The following is a 19877-nucleotide window of genomic DNA, read 5'->3' as shown; positions in this document are numbered from 1 at the left end:
GTTCTTGGGGGGGAAGTTATAACATAATGACTTTTATATTAAACTTCAATTCCAATTGGCAGATTGTTCTATTTTTCAGTTTGTTGGGGCAACACAGATATCTTCATTGAATGAGAAGTTTTCCCTCAATAATTTTAATGTTTTATCAAATAGCAGAATAAAGGTTGTCACATTTACTACAGCAGTTTAGTTAGCACAGTACTACTGATTAAAAAGATATATTGGGGGTGAAATTCAAATTTGGTTGCAGGCCCATGTGACAGCCCACCCGATTTTCCCTTCTTAATTGGCTACCACCTATTTTGCACACCGGCCGAAGTTCAATTTCTGATTATTTATTTCTTTTTCCCTCCTGGAGGTGCTGACTCCTTCAAAGTGATCGTATTTATGTGTGAGCCTTTTACAGTGAATACCTGCTGACTATCCAATGCGTTATTACAACCAAGCCTAATTCTGTCTACGCAGTGCACCTACATGGGCACTTCCGTCAGGAGTAAGTGGGTGATGATCACGAGCAAGTTTGTCGCTGCCTTTTCCCTTCTCCATCCCAGGAGCTTCGCTGCCAATTTGCAATAGCCCTGCTGCTTAGATAAGTTCAGCAAACTCAGCACAGGTTAAGGATTGACCATTCTGGATCATTCTGGTCTGAACCATTAGGACAGTTGTTTCATTGTAGGTTTAAGAAACATTTATCTATTCATTAATTCTGATATACAATAACAGACTAAATCTACTTATGAATAATTCCCACTATCTCACTGCATGTATAAGATGAAGATAGTAGTTTTTAAAATAAATTGTTTTATTTTGTGTTCAGTTCCAGCAGCTGAGCCCATTGAATATGCCCAGTTTCCTTTCTACCTCAATGGACTGCGTGAGACGTCAGATTTTGTGGAGGCTATTGAAAAAGTCAGAAATATCTGCAGTAACTTTACTAACCAAGGAGTTGCCAGTTATCCAAATGGATACCCATTCCTGTTTTGGGAACAATACGTTGGGCTCCGACATTGGCTGCTGCTAGCCATCAGCGTGGTCTTGGCTTGCACTTTTCTGGTGTGTGCTCTTTTCCTCCTGAACCCGTTGACGGCTGGGATCATTGTAAGTTTATAAGGAGCTTTGTTGATGCTGAATTCCTTTTGGTATAGCTCTTTCTTTAGTCGGGAAGGTTTTGTTTATGTCTGGGCCTCTGGTGGGGTATGCCTGTGACATCATTCCTGAAATGTTTATTCGGCTTGGAAAGATGACGACAGTGAAAATTTAAACATTGGGGATAAAAAAACCTAAAAGTTAGTTTCAAGTTTTTAAGAACTTTGAAGGAAAAAAATCTTTTTATTGGTTTAGATGACTTTTCTAAATGTTTGTTACAAAAATCTTGCAAGATACTGTTGCTCTTGCTTTGACTAATTTCAGAATAAGAGTAAAATTGCACAAAACGTTAGAAGTTGTTCAAAATAATACCAGATGTGAACCAATTAACTGAGACTGAATTGCAAACTTTGTGTAAGTAAACATGTTTTATGAAGAGAAATGTTTAGTCTGCGAGGTGTTTTGTTGGATGGGGTGTTCAAGTGATTTAGGATTTTACTTCAAATTTCATTAAAGCTTAAAGCTTTTTCACACCAGACTGCAAAGATCCCTTTCATAAAGGTTGCTTGGTCAGGACCTGAAAGAAAAATATTTTGCTTTTGCTTTCTATGTTTCATTGCAAGACTTAATTTAGACTCTTTGCAAACTTTTATCAGTTACTGCTACGAGCATTTTTTTAAGTTTTGGAGCTAGATATAAAAAGTCACAACTTTGCCTCAAATTTAAATGTTTAATTTAAATTGCAACCAAGCCAATCCTTCATTTTTTTAAAGAAATGAAGAGGTCCTTGTAATCTGAAACTCATCAGCTGATAATGGCATTTAGTCTTCAGAGGCTTTTGGCCTACCTTAGAGCCATTCTTCACTTACTTAGGATTCATGGAAAACTATTTGGAATAATTCAGCTTTCTTTCTGAACTTTGGTAATCAGGTTTCTTCCCCGCCACAGCAATGAAACGACTAATCGAAGTCACAAATGATGTCCTGTATGACTTTGACCATGGTGTATTATCACTCCTCATCCTTCTCGAGCTTTCTGCAACTGAGTGGAAGTGCTCTCGCCTCATTCCACTCCTACCTATCTAATCTTAGCTGGAGAATTTCTTGCATTGTCTTCTTCCCAGCCCTACGTTGTTACCTTTGAAGTCCCCCAAGGATCAATCCTTGGCTCCCTCCTGTTACTCATCTACTTGCTGCTCCTTGGTGACATTATCCGAAAACATGATGTCAGTTTCTTCGTGTTCACTGATGATAACAGGCTTGCAAACTTGACCTCCTATTTGACCCTGAGCTGAGCTTCAGACTCCATATCTCCTCCATCATAAAGACCATCTGCTTCCACCTCTTTAACATCTCCCGTCTCTGCCCCTGCCTCAGCATATCTGATGCTGACCCCCATCCATGCTTTAATCAACTCCAGACTGAACAATTTCAATGCTTTCCTGTCTGGCCTACCATCCTCCATAAACATCAGCTCATCCAAGGCTGTGCTTCTTGTATTCTAGCCCACACCATCCCATTCACCCGCCATCCTTGTTCTCACTGACCCACGTTAGCTTCCGGTCCACCAAGGCCTGAAATTTAAAATTCTCATCCTCGTGTACAAATCCGTTCGTGGCCTCACCCCTTGCTATCTCTGTAACCTTCTTCAGCCCCAACTTTCTGAGATGTCTGTGTTCTGAGCACTCTACCATCTTACCCCTCTCCCTTTACCCGACATCCATGCTTTCAGCTGTCTAGGCCCGAAGCTCTGGACCTCCCCCCCCCACCCCCTCTAAACCTTTCAGCCTCTCTACCTCTCTTTATTCCTTGAAGACTTTCCTTAAAACCTACCTCTGACCAAGCATTTAGTCACCCTCTTAATCTCTTCTTCTTTGGCTAAGTGTCAGTTTTTATTTGATTACACTTCTGTGAAGTGCCATGGGTTAAAGCTGTGATATAAATACAGATTGTTGTTGAATGAGAGTGAAACCTAATTTTGAAATTTTTGCTAATGTTTGCTATAGAACACTGTACTTAGTGTTTGCAGTGTTAACGGGTGCCCAGCTGCTTCATGCAGAGAATTCCATCAGTACCTGTCAAACACAAAGTAATAGGTTTTACCTAATAGAAAAGTAGAGTTATTGTTGCCCTCTGCCTTTTCCTGGAACAGTTTCAAATTACTTCTTTAAAATTCACTGTTTTTCTTTTTGAAGAACCTAGAAATAAATCTGTATGTGTCTTCATTGTTGTAAGAAGATACTCCCTGTACAAAATTAGTTTAGTTTTTTTCTCTGCCATAGCAAGTTAACTTATTTTGACATAATTAGTGATCAATTGTTTTAACCTCATTTAGGTATTAGTCCTAGCACTGATGACTGTGGAACTATTTGGAATGATGGGCCTCATCGGGATAAAACTGAGTGCAGTTCCTGTCGTGATCCTCATTGCCTCTGTTGGAATAGGGGTGGAATTCACCGTTCATGTTGCTCTGGTATGTAAAATGACCTTCATTCACTTTTCCTTCTGTCAAAGCGGAATGTAAGAAATGCACACAACTTTCCTCCAGAACACTCTGAGAAAAAACGCAGAACCATATTTTCAAGGTTTGAGTACTCCTAAAGATCTATGAGGCAATGTCCTTTTAATTGTTTGTATTAATTACATGTTAATAGAACAGTTACTGGTCATGGCTTAATTCATTTAGGTACAAGGCAAAAGTTTTTTTTATGGTTATGTTCAGGTAACTAATTGATATTTTAATTTGAACACGACTGAAGTAGATCAGTACAGAAGCTACATATAAGATGCATGGAAAGCATCATATTTATGACTGTGTAGCAGCAAACATCTGGAAACATGCCTGGAGGGAGTCCACCTTTAAAAAAAGGTTATTAAAAATATTTTGTACTAAAAGAAATCATGAAATAATGCCCTTCCTACACTGAGATTAAATGGGTGTTGTTTAAATGCATACTTAAAACAAAAATAGCATCACAGTTCTGGTTAATATATTGGTGTAATTGTTGTGCACTTGCTCATACAGTACTTCCAGGAGTCTGAGTCTGTTGGCATATATTCAATTTAGTATGATGTGACTGTTCAAATATATGTTCTCTATCAGAAAAGACTAGGATGAGAAAAGGCCATTTGGCCCTTTGAAACTTGCTGTTCTTATACACTGACTTGTCCAGTGAAGCATCTAATAACATCTTGAAAATAAACTTTAAAGTTAAAGACATCTATAGCAAGCATAAGAAAATCATTATGGGTCACCGTGAAATCACAAATAGCAATAAATTTAAATTAGGCTTCATATGTTGAGAAAAAGTAAAGCTTTACAGATGGAGGATTTGAGGAGCAACTATGTGGGTAACCATTAATACAAAAGTGTATCAATTGATTGGCTGCCATCTTTTTTTCTTATCTGAAATACCAAATTTGTTGCAAGATATGAAGACACTGGGGTTGAATTTACACACGGGTCCTCCCAATCATCTGCTATGACTACAGCAGAAGAGCCCCAGATACCCTGGAAAAGTAGTGTAACTTCAATCCCTATCTTTTGATCCTTGGATATCCCACTTTTTTTGCATAAAATATTGTTAAATAAAGAGTAGGCATTTTTGCTTGCATGGTTGAAATTAATTTTAAATATTCAGTCTGTTACACAGAATCAAAACAGCTGAGGAACCGTTGGGTAGTTCTTTATAGATTTGACGTTATGAGCTTCCTCCAGTACACGAGTTCTGATTGTATTAATCTTATTGCCTGCAGGCATTTTTAACTGCCATTGGAGACAAGAATCGGCGGGCAGTTCTTGCCCTGGAGCACATGTTTGCACCTGTGCTAGATGGGGCTGTATCAACGCTTCTCGGGGTTCTCATGCTTGCTGGGTCTGAATTTGACTTCATTGTCAGGTAAGAAGCTTTGCATTTTCACGGCTAGTACCAGACATTCTGTTCTTCACTGTCCGTGTTAATTTTGAGCTGCATGGCTATTTCTTTTTAAATCTTGTATTGCTCTGTCAGTGGCACTTTGATCTGATGTTTTATTTCTGGTAATTAATTGGAAAAACACATTTTATTAATGTGCATATGATGGTCACTGAGACCATTTTAACTCATTTGCTGTTAACTCGACCCTAAGGACCAAGGTCAATGTGCTTTGTAATTTTAACATTGGAAATAGAATGATTGATTTATCATAACTTGTATGTGCTGTATTGCAGCATAACATTATATCAAAGCATCCTCAATTTTAAGAGTATAAGATGCAGATGTTGTAGGTGCACTACCAAAATCAAAGCTCCCAGCTTGAAGGAGTTGATGGGGGGAAAAGAGCAGCAGTGGACCAATATGTCCCTTCAGTATCAGATCAGTAATGCATCTGTTTTACTTACCATTTCAAGACAAAATTTCCCTCTATTTCTTTCTATGGAAGTTCATTCTTTTTATCCTTATACATTAAAAAGGAAACTAAAAATTATTGTGCTTTCCGTTTTCAGTCCCTCAGATCCTCCTTCCACATGCAAACTTGACCCACTGTGCACACACAAGAGCTGATTTGAACCCTTCTTGTGAAGATGGTTAAATTGACCTGTGCAACTTACCTGTACCAATCCCATTGTCTTCCAGAGGTTTGTGGTGAAGAGCAGATGTGAGGGATACTCACCAGAGGGCAGTGATGTCCTTCTTTAAATGTGCAAATGAAGCTCAGATGATGGGTAGAATGTCTAGTTTGGAAATTTCAACGCGATGAGAAGGGACCTAGCCAGGGTAGAATGGAACCAAAGACTGTCAGGAAGTGCTGCATCGGAACAATGCATTACCTTTAAGGAAGAGATGCTTCAGGTACAGGCTAGGAACACTCCCAAGAAGGCTGAAAGGTAGGGAAGCCAAGAACAGGGTTCCTTGGTTGACAAGGGAGATAGAGATGATGATGAAACAAAAAAAAGAGTGCATATGCTGCATATCAGGCAAACTCATGAAAAGCAAACCAAGCCATATACAATAAGTTCAGAGGGGAGGTGAAGATGAAAATAAGACTGGCAAAGAGAGAATATGAAAATAGAATCACAGTCAACATAAAAGGGAACCCAAAGATCTTCTACTGGCATGTAAACAGTAAGCAAGTAGTAAGATGAGGGGTGGGGCCTATTTGGGACAGAGACAGTAATATATGCTTAGAGGCGCAGGGCAAGGCTAATATACCTAATGAGTACTTTGTATCAGTGTTCACTGAGGAAATGGAGGCTGACAAAATATCAGTAGGAGCAGAGTAGAGGCAATGGATAGAATATAAATTGAGAGGGGTGTGGTACTAAAAAGGTTGGCTATGCTTAGTGTAGTTAAGTCACCTGGTCCGGATGGCTTGCACCTCAGGTTACTAAAGGAAGTGGGGATGGAGATAGCAGAAGAGCTTGCCATAATCTTCCAATCTTCCCTGGATACGAGAGAGGTGCCAGAGGATTGGAGAATGGCAAATGTGACACCCTTATTCAAGAAAGGGTGTAAAGACAGTCCTGGCAGCAACAGGTCAGATAGTTTAACATCAGTGGTGGGTAAGGTTTTGGAAACAACAATCAGGGAAAATATCAATGGCAAGTAGAGCGGTTTGAGTTAATTAAGGATAGCCAGCATGGATTTATAAAAGGCAGATCATGCTTGACTCATATAATTGAATTCTTTGCTGAAGTAACAGAGAAGTTTGATGAAGGGAATGCAGTGGATGTTGTTTACATGGATTTTAAGAAAGCATGTGATAAGGTAACACATAAAAGGCTGGTTAACAAAATTGAGGCTCATGGAATAGGAGAGTCAGGGTCAAACTGGGTAAAAAAAAATTGGCTTAAGGACAGAAAACAGTGATTAGTCGTAAATGGTTGTTTTTCAGACTGGAGAATGGTAGACAGTGGTGTTCCCCAAGGGTCAGTGCTGTCACCACTGCTTTTTTTTGCTGTATATAAATGACTTGGATCTTGGAATGCAGAGTAGAATATCAAAATATGCTGATGACACCAGATTTGGAAGTGACGCAAACAATGAGGATGATATGAACCGCCTGCAACACGACATAGACAGGCTAGCGGAATGGGCAGAGAGATGGCAGATAGAATTTAATACTGACAAGTGTGAGGTGATGCATTTTGGCAGAAGGAATAGGGAGAGACAAAATATACTTAATGGCATAGTTCTAAAGAGTGTCCAGGAACAGAGGGACCTGGGAGTGTATGTGCATCGATCTTCGAAGGTTTTTTTATTATTCATTTCATGGGATGTGGGCGTCGCTGGCAAAACCAGCATTTGTTGCCCATCCGTAATTGCCTTTGCCAGTGGCTTGATAGGTGATTTCAGAGGGCAGTTAAGAGTCAATCACATTGCTGTGGGTCTGGAGTCACATGTAGGCCAGACCAGGTAAGGACAGCAGATTTCCTTCCCTAAAGGACATTAGTGAACCAGATGGGTTTTTACGACAATCGGTTAAATAGTTTAACGGCACCAGTACTGAGACTAACTTTCAATTCCAGATTTTTATTAATTAATTGAATTTAAATTCCACCAGCTGCTGTGGTGGGATTTGAACCAATGTCCCCAGGGCATTAGCCTGGACTTCTGGATTACTAGTTCAGTGACATTATCATTATACCACCATGTCCCCTAAGGTGTGGCATATTGAGAGTGGTTAGTAAAGCATATGGGATCTTCAGCTTTATAAATCGAGGCATTAAGTACAAAAGCAGGGAAGTTATGCTGATCCTTTATAAAACTCTGGTTAGGCCCCAGCTGGAGTATTGTGTCCAGTTCTGGTCACCACATTGTAGGAAGGAGGTGAGGGCCCATGAGAGGGTACAGAGGAGATTTACTAAAATGGTTCCTGGGATGGGGGATTTTAGTTACAGGGGTTAGGTTGGAAAAGCTGGGTTTGTTCTCCTTTGAAAAAAGGAAATTGAGGGGAGATTTAATAAAAGTGTACAAGATTATGGCAGGCTTAGATGAGTTAGACCAGGAAAATCTGTTCCCATTAGCAAATGGTACAACAACTAGGAGACACAGATTGAAAGTTTTGGGCAAAGGGTGCAGGGAGGTTATGAAGAAGGACTTGTTTACACAGGGGTGGTAATGAGGTGGAACTCGCTGCCCATAAGGGTGGTGGAAGTGAAGACGATCAATGACTTCATGAGGAAGTTGGATGGCCACCTGAGAGAAATAGCCTTGCAGGGCTACAGGGATCAAGCCGAGGAGTGGGACTGACTGCATAGCTCTGTGGAAAGCTGGCATGGACTCGATGGGCCGAATGGCCTCTTTCTGTGCCATAAATGAGACTGTGACATTATTACTAGGGCAGGTATTAATCAGAGGGGCCATAACCACACAGAAGGGCTGAACATTGTTTCAGAGGCAGTGGGGGAGGGGGGTGGAATTGGCTGGTTAGAGGTCAGGAAACAGATTTGCGACAGGTCTAACCGAAATTAACAGCAGAACCTGACTACATTTTTAACTTCATTTCCTGGCCGCAGTCAGCCAGATTTAGAGGCTGGCTGGCTATCCGTCAGGTAGCTCTTCGGCACCAGGCCGCAGCCAGGGAGCGGAGGGGACCTGGGGAAGATCAGGGAGTCAATGGAGAGATATCAGAGTCCAGAACCGGAGTTGGGAATGAAGATCAGAATCTAGAGCTGGGAAGATTGGGGAGGCTGGGGTCGGTGTTGAAGAAGATCAGAGTCCGGAGCCGGGGAAGATCAGGGTTGCTGAAGCAGGTGGGGCGATCGGTGTATGGAGCCAGGCAACTTCAGAGAGGACATGGTCAGGTGAGACCGGAGGTCTTGTGGAGGAGTTTGGAAGGGTCGGTGGGGTGGGGGGGGGGGGGGTGTGGAATGGTGTCCAATCGCAAAGAATTGGGGAAGCAGGTAGACGAGATAAAGCAGTCCTCACTTCCCTTTGCTGCCGAGTTTCCAGAGACATGGAAATCTCAGCCAGCCAGGGTAAGATGTTGGCTAAATATAAGGCATTCATTATAATATTTAAATTGCTAATATGCCTCCAAGAAGCAGGTTAGTTTCCTGTCCTCTGTCCCGCCTCCGTTAAAACTGGAGTGGTCATTTTGGAAGCAGTTTGGGATTGGGATTCAAATTTTTATCATTTTAACATCCTACCTGACCCAAACCCACCCGTTCTGGGGGGTTTAAAATTCCCTCTGACGTGTCAGCATGAGAGATGGGATCATGTTCTATTCCTGCTACCAGGCTGTGGCAATCCTACTCATCCACAGGAGAGTAGGCTCTGGGAGATCAATAATTTGAATGAATCCCTTATCTATTCAGTTTCTCAGCCTGTCCAAGAGGAGTCCAGACCCTGCACAGCTCCAGTGTGAGCATCCCTGAAAGATGCTCACACTGGTGACACAGAGCTGAATTTTCCAGAAGGAGATCAACTCCCGCCGCTGGGACCAAAAGCAGGAGCTGACCCCACTCCAGTGGGTGGCAGGATCCTGGGGCAGCATATTGCTGTCAGCGGCCAATTAACAGGCCGCTGGCAGGACTGCCGTCCAATTGAGGATGGCGGGCCAGCAGTGGGGGGGCTTACTCTGGCAGCACTGCCTTGGGGTGGGACCTTAGAATAGCCATATATAACTGGCAAAATAGAGAGGGGAGGGAGTCAGTAAGCCAACTGACTAAGCCAACTTAACAGATGCAATATATTTGAAGTGATCAGCCTTAAAATGCCTTTCTGTTTGATCTAATTTGAGACAGATACTTACAAATGACTCCATAACATATTTTTGATATGCTGCATGATATGAAATTTTGATTGTCACTACTACCCAGTATAAACTATGTCTGTATTTTGCTAACAAAATCATCTCTGAACATTATTGTGAATTTTTTAAAAAGCAGATGTTTGTCACTGCTCAATGTAATGCATTCTATATATAAAAAAAGCATTTGGACATAGTGAAGTTAACAGTGTGCTGTACTGCTACACAATAAGATAATAGATTGATCCTTTATTTGTGCAAGTTAATTAAAATCTTACCAAAGGTTATGGCCTTGAAGTCATTACTCATAAATGTGTCCATACATTTAGTTTGAGTCATGGCTGTGTTGCATACCAACTAGTAAGATTTTCTCTTGTGGTTAAAAGCTTACCTTGGTATTCATGAAGACTCCTGGCTCATAGCCTTGAATGGTGGGAATGGACAGCCACTTGGACGCTTTTCCTTTTTCACCAGCATTCTAGCTTTTATGTTTGAAATGGTTGATGCAAAACAAGAGTATTCATAATGCTAAGTTGTACTACAAAAGATTTAGTTTGCAGTGTAGTGATGCTATTGTGAAGTGCTCTTATCAAATACAATGCTAAAATCTGCTATAGAACTGGCAGCATTTTATAGCAGAATACTGGTTCATGCTTTCTAAAAGATTGCAATTTGAGCTATTTAGTAAAACTAAAACCCAGCATCTCTGCGGACTGTAGGCAGAAAGTTTTGATTAGTGTTGCGAGAGGAAACCTACTTGATACACTTGAGATTTAATTAGTGATTCTGTTGTGAGATGCAGCAGCATTTCACAGTGGATTAGTTGCCTGAGACTCTGCTTCTCCTGCCTCTAGACTAAATTGTTTAAATTCTGCACCCTTTACTTCATTTGTTTGCTTCTGCTGGGGTTAAGGTAATGGGGCCCCTTTCATTGTGCATGTTGTATGGGCTTGTTCAGTCATTCAGTTCACGTTCCATATTTTTCTGTGTGTGTAACAAACTATTCATGAATAACAGTCCATACTATGTGTTTGTCAATAAATTAACAAACTAACATACTCTTCTTTTTTTTGGTCAACTAACACTTGTTGTGGGATGTAGCCTCACTCATGTAAAAGGTAAAGAATTGCTGTGGTATTTTCTATGACTATTTACACTAAGGTTTGAGTTGTAAATGACTTCTAAAATGTAATTAGTTTGGCATAAATAAGGAGCTCCTTAAAATTCATTGCATTACTCTTTGCAACTGTTACAGGTACTTCTTTGCAGTCCTGGCTATTTTAACTGTTCTGGGCGTTCTCAATGGATTAGTGCTACTTCCGGTTCTTCTTTCTTACTTTGGACCATATCCTGAGGTATTTCTTTTCATGGTGATTCTACGATACTTAGACTTCAGCAAGTTCTTAGTGGGAAATGAGGATTAATTCACTAATTTTCTATATTTAACGGAGCCAGGCTTGAAGGAAGCAGAGTCAGAGAACCAGCATAACAGTGATGTAGCTCTATCTCTGACCCACGTATCCTTGAAGAATAGAATTGGTGAACTTATCCTATAAAAACATGGGTTACCAGGAAACCAGATAGGTGCAATCATAAATAAATGATGGATTTGAAAATCACAGAAAAAGTTTTTTTTTAAAATCGAGCCCACATTCTTCATGGAAAAGTAAGGATTTAAAGTGCCAGAGTTTAACAGATTCATACAGCACTGAATGCCTTTTTGACCCCATACCTAAATCCATAGCCCTGTACAACCAGTGAAAAGTCAGCATTATTGATGGGGATAATGTTGGACAGATTAGAATGTCTGTGCCCCTCACTCTATTCTTTGAGTTACAAAGGAATGGAAGATTACAGGTGTTGCTGAAGGGTAGGCTTTGATTTGGCAGGTGCTTGCATAACTCCAGAACCAGGTGAATCCAAAATAATCAGGGGTCAGAAGTAGCTAAGACTACCAAGAAGGGAAGAAAATAAAAACCTATGAATAATAAGTTGAGCTTAGCCTAAAAATCAGAGGGGCGCAAAGTCAAGCATACTTGGCACATAACTGGTCTTGCGATTAATTGCCAGGCTTGGCTTCATCATGTCAAACTTCATTGTGTCTTGCTTTCTTTAGACAAAACCTCCAAAGATCATCCTGGAGATGGGTTGGGAACAAGGGCAACCCTGAAATCTCTTTTACATCTCCCCCCTGTGCCTGCACTCTTTAAATTCCAAATAAGAAGAGCTCATACATTTCTTTGTCTCTAAGATGTGGCTATCCATGCAGCTGCCTCTGCTAATATTTCCCCTTCCTCTCCCTCTCTGCCCACAGCATCTCCCAGCTACTCCACCTGATCCTTCATCACTTTGCAGTTTCTTCCCCCATCCGTCCCCTTTCCCTCTCCAAAATAATTTCTTCCACAAGACTCACTTGCTGCTTCTTTGATCCCCTCCCTGCTCTATTCCAGCTCACTCAGCTACCCTTACTGGCTCCTTTGGCAGCCAACATTGTTAACAGTTCCCTGTCCACTAGCACCGTCCCGCTCCCCTATAAAACTGCCGTCATCACCCTCACTTAAGAAGAAAGCGCTCTGGCTTCATCTGACTTTAGCTACTACTTCATCTATAAACTCTATTTCCTCTCTATTAAGGTCTTCAAGCATGTTGTTGCCTCATTTTTATACTCATCTCTCATGTAACTCCCTTTATGAAACCCTCCTGCCCAGTTTCCAGTCACCTCATGGTGCTGAAAGTCATAAAAGACATCCTATAATACTATGACCGTGATGAACACGGTACTTGTGCCTAGTATTATGTTTGGACAGAGCTGATGTTCTGCAAAGAGCCATGTAACTGAAAGAGCTCTGACCAAACTACTTCTGTACCCATTGAGAAAGAAATGATGTCACTCCAACTGACTAGATCTGACTACAATAGTGCGATGAACTCTCAGTGAGACTAATTAATCTTCACACGTTTGGTCCATAGGTTTCACCTTTTGATGGGAGAACCCGGTTGCCTACTCCATCACCAGAGCCACCACCTCGGGTTGTGAGGTTTGCAGTTCACCCTGAGCAAGGGAATAATGGATCCGATTCTTCAGATTCCGAATACAGCTCACAGACTACCGTTTCCGGGATCAGTGAAGAACATCAACATTATGAATCCAATCCTAGCTCTACTGCACCAACCCATCAGATCATGGTGGAAGCAACTGAGAATCCTGTCTTTCCCAGATCCACAGTAAGCGAAGCCAACTTTAAAAACAAAACTTTTTGTCAATATTTAAAACGTCAACATTTTCTTTTAGCTGTCATTGCTTTAATTTAATCCAAAATGACTTCTATGGTCATGCGTTGTTGCTAGAAATGTTTGACATAAGATCATTATTTGTTAGTGACGCCAATATTGTCACTTAATGTGGATATGTTTCAGCTACAAATACATATTCAGTGAATTCCACAGCAGAACTAACTTCCAACATCATTAAACAATAATTGCACAGTATTAAGCTTCCTAATGATTATATATTACATCCATTCCCTTCATATTGCTCTTCTAAAAAAGAGTTGAACAAGGCCTAGTAACCACATTTAAAGTTGATGTCTATTCACTGCTTGATGTGGTTTCTGGACATGTGTTTTGCCTAAGGCAACTGCGTGATTCCAGAAACCAAATTCCATAGTGATCCGGGGTAGCTTCTGTGATGATATGAATTTTAACATAACAGTAGAAGAATCTTCCTTTTTGGTATGCTCAACCTACTTTCTCACCATAATCCTTTTTCTCTCTCCAGAAATGCATTGAATTGTTTCTTGAACCTATTTATACTGCTACTTTAATAACCTTCGCAGTTACTCTACTAAAAATCTTTTAGGGTAAAAGCATGCTGCATGACTTTTGTCCGTACTAAGGCTTTTAGCCAATAAAAACATTTTAAATTAAATAAGCCTTATTGTACTTTGTTTACTACAGTGTAATCGTAAATAAAGTGAATATGTACATACAGTAATGATAGTTCATCTTATTTACAGGTTGTTCACCCAGATTGCAGATTCCATCGACCAAGACCAAGGCCACCACCTCAACAAGATATTAAGCACCAACAATCCTGGAGGAATTGTAGGAACCACACTTTGGAGGCAAAGGAAGGGTTTCGACCACCTCCTTACAGACCACGCATGGATGCTTTTGAAACTGCTCATGAAGGGCATTCCAGACTCGGCAATAGGGATCATACAAGTCATAGATCCCGTTCTCATAAGACTAAGAACCCAACATTCACTGCCACTGGTGCTTCAGCACCAACATACTGCCAGCCTATCACTACTGTGACTGCCACAGCCTCAGTTACTGTCGCTGTGCATCCTCCTATACCCAGCCAAAATGTATTTGGAGGGTACCCACATTATGAGGGGTACAGTGAAACTGATGAAGGAGCATTTGTTGATCCTCATGTGCCTTTTGATGCACGTTATGAAAGAAGGGACTCAAAGGTGGAAGTTTTAGAGTTGCAGGACGTTGAATGTGAAACGCAGAACAATGGGAACAGAACACATTAGGTAAGTTTCCTAGGGAAATTCAATGAAAGATGCAATGCTGTTTAAAATTATTATGAATCATTAATCTGTCTAATTCCAAGTAGAAGAGGAAGAATTTGCCACTGTTTCTTCTAACAGGCAAAAAATAACATTGATATTATGTTACTTCACAAGTTACAATTTTGCTAATAAGTCATATATGGATTTAGAAAAATGACAACTATGGAGACTGTAATTAGTATGTTTTATTTAATATGAAAATAATTTCATCATCCTTATACGAATGTTTTTTTAAAAACTTGAAATGAGTTATGGAAAAGTTTCTGAATACCTATTCCTCATAGTTTTGCTTTCTTTTACCCTTTCCAGTATGGAATTTATGATGCATAGATGGCCAAAGATGGGAAAACTCTTCATTTGCATAGTCTGATCCTTGAAGCTCCAGGCTGTAAATACAGGTGATCCTGAACTGGGAAAACAGTTTACTGCAACTGTTAATCTATTGTATTATTTGTTAAATATTTCTTCTCTAAAATATTTAAAGGATGTACACATATGTATTATACAGATGTACAATGTAAAGTAGTATAATTTTAGGAGTTGTAAACCTCCTGTGAATGGGTTGGGAACAATCTTGTGTGATCCATGTGTTATGTACCTTGATCTGTGTATCTGTGCCACATTTACGCTTAATCTAGTCATAAATGTCAGCATATGTTGCTGCTTGAAATATTGTATAATTTACTTGTATAATTATTCTATGCAAATATTGCTCATGTGGTAGGACTTTTTGTACAGATACACATTTTGTTAAAATATTTTAATTTTGCATATCACAACCCTGTGGTAGTATAAAATGTTACTGTTAACTTTCAAACACGCTATGCGTGGCTCCTAAAATGATCAGATATGAAGAAAAGCACGTTAATCTTTATGACCTTGTTAGTTTTAGTTGTTTGACTCTTTTACTGCGTATTATACAGGTCTGTGTTTTAATTTAACCCTTAGTGTGTGTATATTTATTGATCCCCTCCAGATTCTTTGAATGATAAAATGTATCTGCAATTTCTAACTGTCAGACTAACAAAGAGACAGTCCTTTTATATTTTTCTTTATTTATTGTCAGTTTAAATAGAATACATTTTTGAAAATGACCCACCATTAAGCTCAGACACTGTTCTCTTTAGCATAGATTTTAATATTTGTAATAACATACATTCAGCAAAGGAAACTTGTGATAGGGAGGCATAAATCCTATCCCAACTTTATCTGTAAATATGTAGGGGGAAAAAACTGTTACACTGGTTTACGTTAATGTTAAACTTATCTACTACTACACATGTTTGGCATCATTGTAATCAAATCAGGTAGGCAGGCAAGATCTGAATCTTTCAGGAGCAGCCTTAAGTATATGCTTTTTACATGATGAGTTCCTACATCACAACAGTAACTACACTTCAAAAGTACTTCATTGGCTGTAAAGCAGTTTGGACATCCTGTGGTCGTGAAAGGTATATAAGTTCTTTCTTCCTATTGGATGGTCCAAAACCCAAATGACATCTGTGATTGAACCACAGTTTTCTGTTAATGACTATCTTGATGCCTTACTAAGCTTTTGTTTTTGTTCTGGTAGTGAATGGGTTCGCCATTAATAGGATGAAATTGCTTTCGGTGATATTTGTAACAAACAGACATTCACATGAAATTCATCTATGCATAATTTTAATGCATTTGTTAACCCATCTAAAATAAATGTGTAATTAAGTGCATTAAAATAACGCAGAGAAACTCCATACAAATACAATAACATGTTGATTACAAATATTTCAGAGAGCCATTTTTAAATGTTTCTTTTGATGTTCAATATTGAAGGATTGGGGGTAATTTTGACTTTGGCTGATTATGTAAAAAGAGCGATATTGGATTCGCCGCCCCTTATACACCTCTCCCGAAAGGAAAATCAGGAGAGGAATATAAAAGGTGGCTGATCTGATATCACCCATTTTAAACTATCGCCAAAAGTTAAATTATGGCCATTGAATCTTGTGATTTATTTTGCTACTCTGCCACAGTTTTAGTGCTGTTGAAGTTACAGATGATGCCAAATTGTGTCATGTAGAAAATAGGTTAAGTTATGTTTTCTGTTTTAAATGTTAAAATAAGCTACTGCCATTAGCACACTAAGGGTTAACCCTAATTGCCAACTTTCTTTTATAAAAAACAGTTTACTTTCTGGCATTGAAATATGTGTGACATTCAGCAACAGACTTCAATGTGGCACTTGTGGTGGATTGACCTGAGATCATCCAGAATCCACAACAAAAACTGTATGGTGTTAATTGAAGCTAACTTCAGCTGCCATAGTGTATATTAGATTGTGTCAAAAGTTCAGAGTAGCTTCCCACTGCTACTGACTTGGCATCTGTCTGTCACTTCTCACCAGTTATTTTCCCCTCTTGTTTAACAGCACAGATTCTATCAAACGCAGATATAGGTATGTGTACTTTCTCCCTTCGTTCCCCCACCGTCTGCTGCTTCTGCACAACGTAGACATTTTCTCCTATAGTCACATTGGCAAAGGGAGAACTTCTCAGTGGCTGGCAACTATGTTTTTAAGAAAAAAAATGTATTTTTGTGATATTTATATTTTTGTATCATGAGAATGTTTTCTTACAGTATTTGTTGTATGCCAGTTTATAACAAAAAATGCAGGGATTTTTTTTCTTCTGTTACAGCTATGTTTTACTTTGTAATGGATTTTTAATCTGTATAAAGTGCTTACTAATGTTAATAACTAAATAGGAAAGATATATAACAGTTACATTAAGAACTCGTAGATTTTAGTATGAGGATGCAAAAGGAAAAATATTCAAACTGGGTCTCATCACCTGCCTGTTTTGGTGGAGATGGGTTTGTGTCATTTCAGTTACAAAGATAAATGTATGCCATATAATTTATTTATATGAAAATTTATTTTTGTAGTGTACATAGTAGTCATCAAGTCTTTTGACAGAAGTATATTTTTAAAGAGTTTATATGTAATGATACCAGTATGTTGGATCAAAACTGAGACAGTTACAGTGCACACTTTCATTGTAACTTACACTTGGAGAAGATGTTTTACAGTGTTAAAAAGAAAGCAACTATTCTAAATGTTACATAATTTGGTTTCAATTTCCATGGAATACGTGCCTTGTGTGTTTTATCCATTTGCATCATGGGACATGGAAATTGTGCAAGTTCTCTAAATATTAATGTTCAAACACTGATAGAATTTCTAACAAATAAAAATAATATAACTTAACTGTGGTATGATTTTCCTTATTACTTTACTAAATGGTTTTGAATTTATAGCCCCAAAAATGGACAAACTATATTGTGTATTCAGGACTGTCAGAGTTATTCAGCATCAGAAATGAGTTACACAGATCTCTACCCAATTGAACTTTTCACTGGAGGCAGGCAATTGTACCAATCCTGCCTTGCAGACTTATATCATAGATAGAGGTGGGACCACCAGAATGGCATTAGCCACCAGCAATCCTGCTAGTCTCACCTCTGGTGTTCCCAGGTGTACAATACCTCCATCGATGGAAGTGGGGCCCACAAGGGTGTATTAGCCTGGCTTTATGACCTGGAACATTGAATAAAAAGAGATGTTGCACTAGGAAATCTGTGACGCCCAAGAAATCTGATGGGGTCATTGACTTCCCTTTCAGATGCTTCAGAAGTTTCACTGACTAAAAAGCGATGTTGCACTAGGAAATCAGTCTTCTTGGAAATGGACTGATTTTAGTCATTGGCATTATCTTCAGCCAGACCTACTGGCTCTGCTCCAAAGCACCTAACCACCTTCGCATTTGGCTTAGTCCTGCCCCCACTTAACAAGAGCTCTCGCTGCACTGATACTAGCACAGGTGCCACTAACAACATGCAAATTGCTTGCTCCCAAGAAATCTGATGGGGTCAGTCACTTCCCTTTCAGATGCTACAGAAGCTCTACTGCAGTATGAATGTGGTGGAATGGGATTGCAGGTTTTTGATGACTACATGTCTGAAAATTTATAGCTGATGTAATATATATGTATACTGTGGTGTGAGTGAAAAAGGAAATTATACAGGTCTAGACTAAATTTGTTTTAAAAATTGAAGGTCTTCATGGTGAGAGGGGTAACATGGAGCAAAACGATTTTACCGCTTTACACCATATGAATTTGCTCTGAAAAGAGCATTGTTTCCTTGAAAAAAAGGGGGGATTTCTTAGAAGAGTTCTTAGCAGTGTACTCTGCCCATCATCTGGAGAAATAACTGGAACAGGTGGAAACAATGGGTTGATATAAGGTGGAGAATGGGAATGTGGGCTGGATATTACTGCTGTTACAGGTGGTTTTCCTTTTCACCTCTCAACTGACCGCAGACAGTGTCTTTATTAGAATTATGTTTTAAACCCTTGAGCGTTTTAATGCTCAATAATCATAAGTGACAGGTTTTCTCATGGGTTTAAAGAAAGATAAATGTTTATTAAACAAAAACCTGAAAATTCGCAACTTCTCCCACACACGCACACACATGAGAAAAGATAGAGATGAAAGGATAGCATGCAATTATGTCTGGTGTTTTTTAAAAGAGTTCATTGTGAAAACTTGTTTGTTTTCCCGGGAGGAAAATTTAAAAGGTACAGGCGTGTTCTTCCATTTCTTCTGGTTCCCTGGAGTCAAGCTTTGGAGAGTTTCAGGTGGACAGATGCTTGGCTGCAGATGTTTTTGGTTAAATCTCTGTTGCAGCCCGAAGATGAAGATCCTGTTTCAATCTCTCAGATGGGAAGTTTTCAAAGGTCACCTTTTCGTCTCTGTCCCATGGTAGTTTTTAAGATGGTATGCGGCAGTCTCCTTCTTGGCTGGAATAGATCTCTCTCAGCCTCCTGGCTGGCTGGCTTTCTGTCTTCTGCTCTGCTCTGGCTTTCTGCACAGAAAAAGTTTTTTAAAAAATACACCTTCTCAGGCTTGGTTCCTGTCAGGTGGCCAAAGTTGCTCTCCCTTGGTGTTTTCATCCAATGTCTCTGAATGTGTGGCCATTGTTAGAAAATGTTGTTTTGAATGTTGCTCATCTTGTTAAAGTGGTGTTTTGACACACCTATTATCAAGAGTTTGGGTCTGGAGATGCTATGTCTGCAAAGGTTGTTGTTAGTCCAACTGATTGAAAAGGTAGCAATTGACATGGGCTGTTAACATTTCTAATGCTTTCTTCAAGGCTGGTCCAGATATGATGATGATTTCAATCTCCAGCAGTCATTATGTATATTTGTAGTGTAGGTGGGCCACCTGATCTCATAAGAACGTAAGAAATAGGAGCAGGAGTAGGACATTCGGCCCCTCAAGCTTGCCCCTCCATTCAATAAGATCATGGCTGATCTTCCCCAGACCTCAACTCCTTTTTCGTGCCAGCTCCTCATAGCCCTCAACTCCCTGATATTTCAAAATCTATCTACCTCCTCTTTAAATACTTTCAGTGATCTAGCCTTGTGTGGAGGCTAGTG

The 19877-nt window shown here is 39.6% G+C and overlaps 1 protein-coding gene across 4 annotated transcripts in view; it reads left to right on the top strand.

Annotated features, from left to right (window-relative positions):
• Positions 1–17604, top strand: part of ptch1 (patched 1) — a 98213-nt gene extending 80609 nt beyond the window's left edge. For 3 of the 4 annotated variants that reach the window (XM_068030089.1, XM_068030088.1, XM_068030086.1), the window contains 7 exons: positions 818–1098; positions 3421–3558; positions 4842–4984; positions 11074–11173; positions 12789–13043; positions 13835–14362; positions 14711–17604. In XM_068030089.1, the coding sequence (XP_067886190.1) occupies positions 818–1098; positions 3421–3558; positions 4842–4984; positions 11074–11173; positions 12789–13043; positions 13835–14362 (1445 nt within the window). In that variant the 3' untranslated portion in view covers positions 14711–17604. Of the gene's footprint in view, positions 1–358; positions 492–817; positions 1099–3420; positions 3559–4841; positions 4985–11073; positions 11174–12788; positions 13044–13834; positions 14363–14710 lie in introns of those variants that run through there. The other variant, XM_068030090.1, reaches the window with a different exon arrangement.
• The last annotated feature ends 2273 nt before the right edge of the window (positions 17605–19877 follow it).

Source organism: Heterodontus francisci, chromosome 4 (assembly GCF_036365525.1).
Source record: "Heterodontus francisci isolate sHetFra1 chromosome 4, sHetFra1.hap1, whole genome shotgun sequence".
NCBI lineage: Eukaryota > Metazoa > Chordata > Chondrichthyes > Heterodontiformes > Heterodontidae > Heterodontus > Heterodontus francisci.
This window is presented reverse-complemented; position numbering and strand designations above follow the sequence as displayed.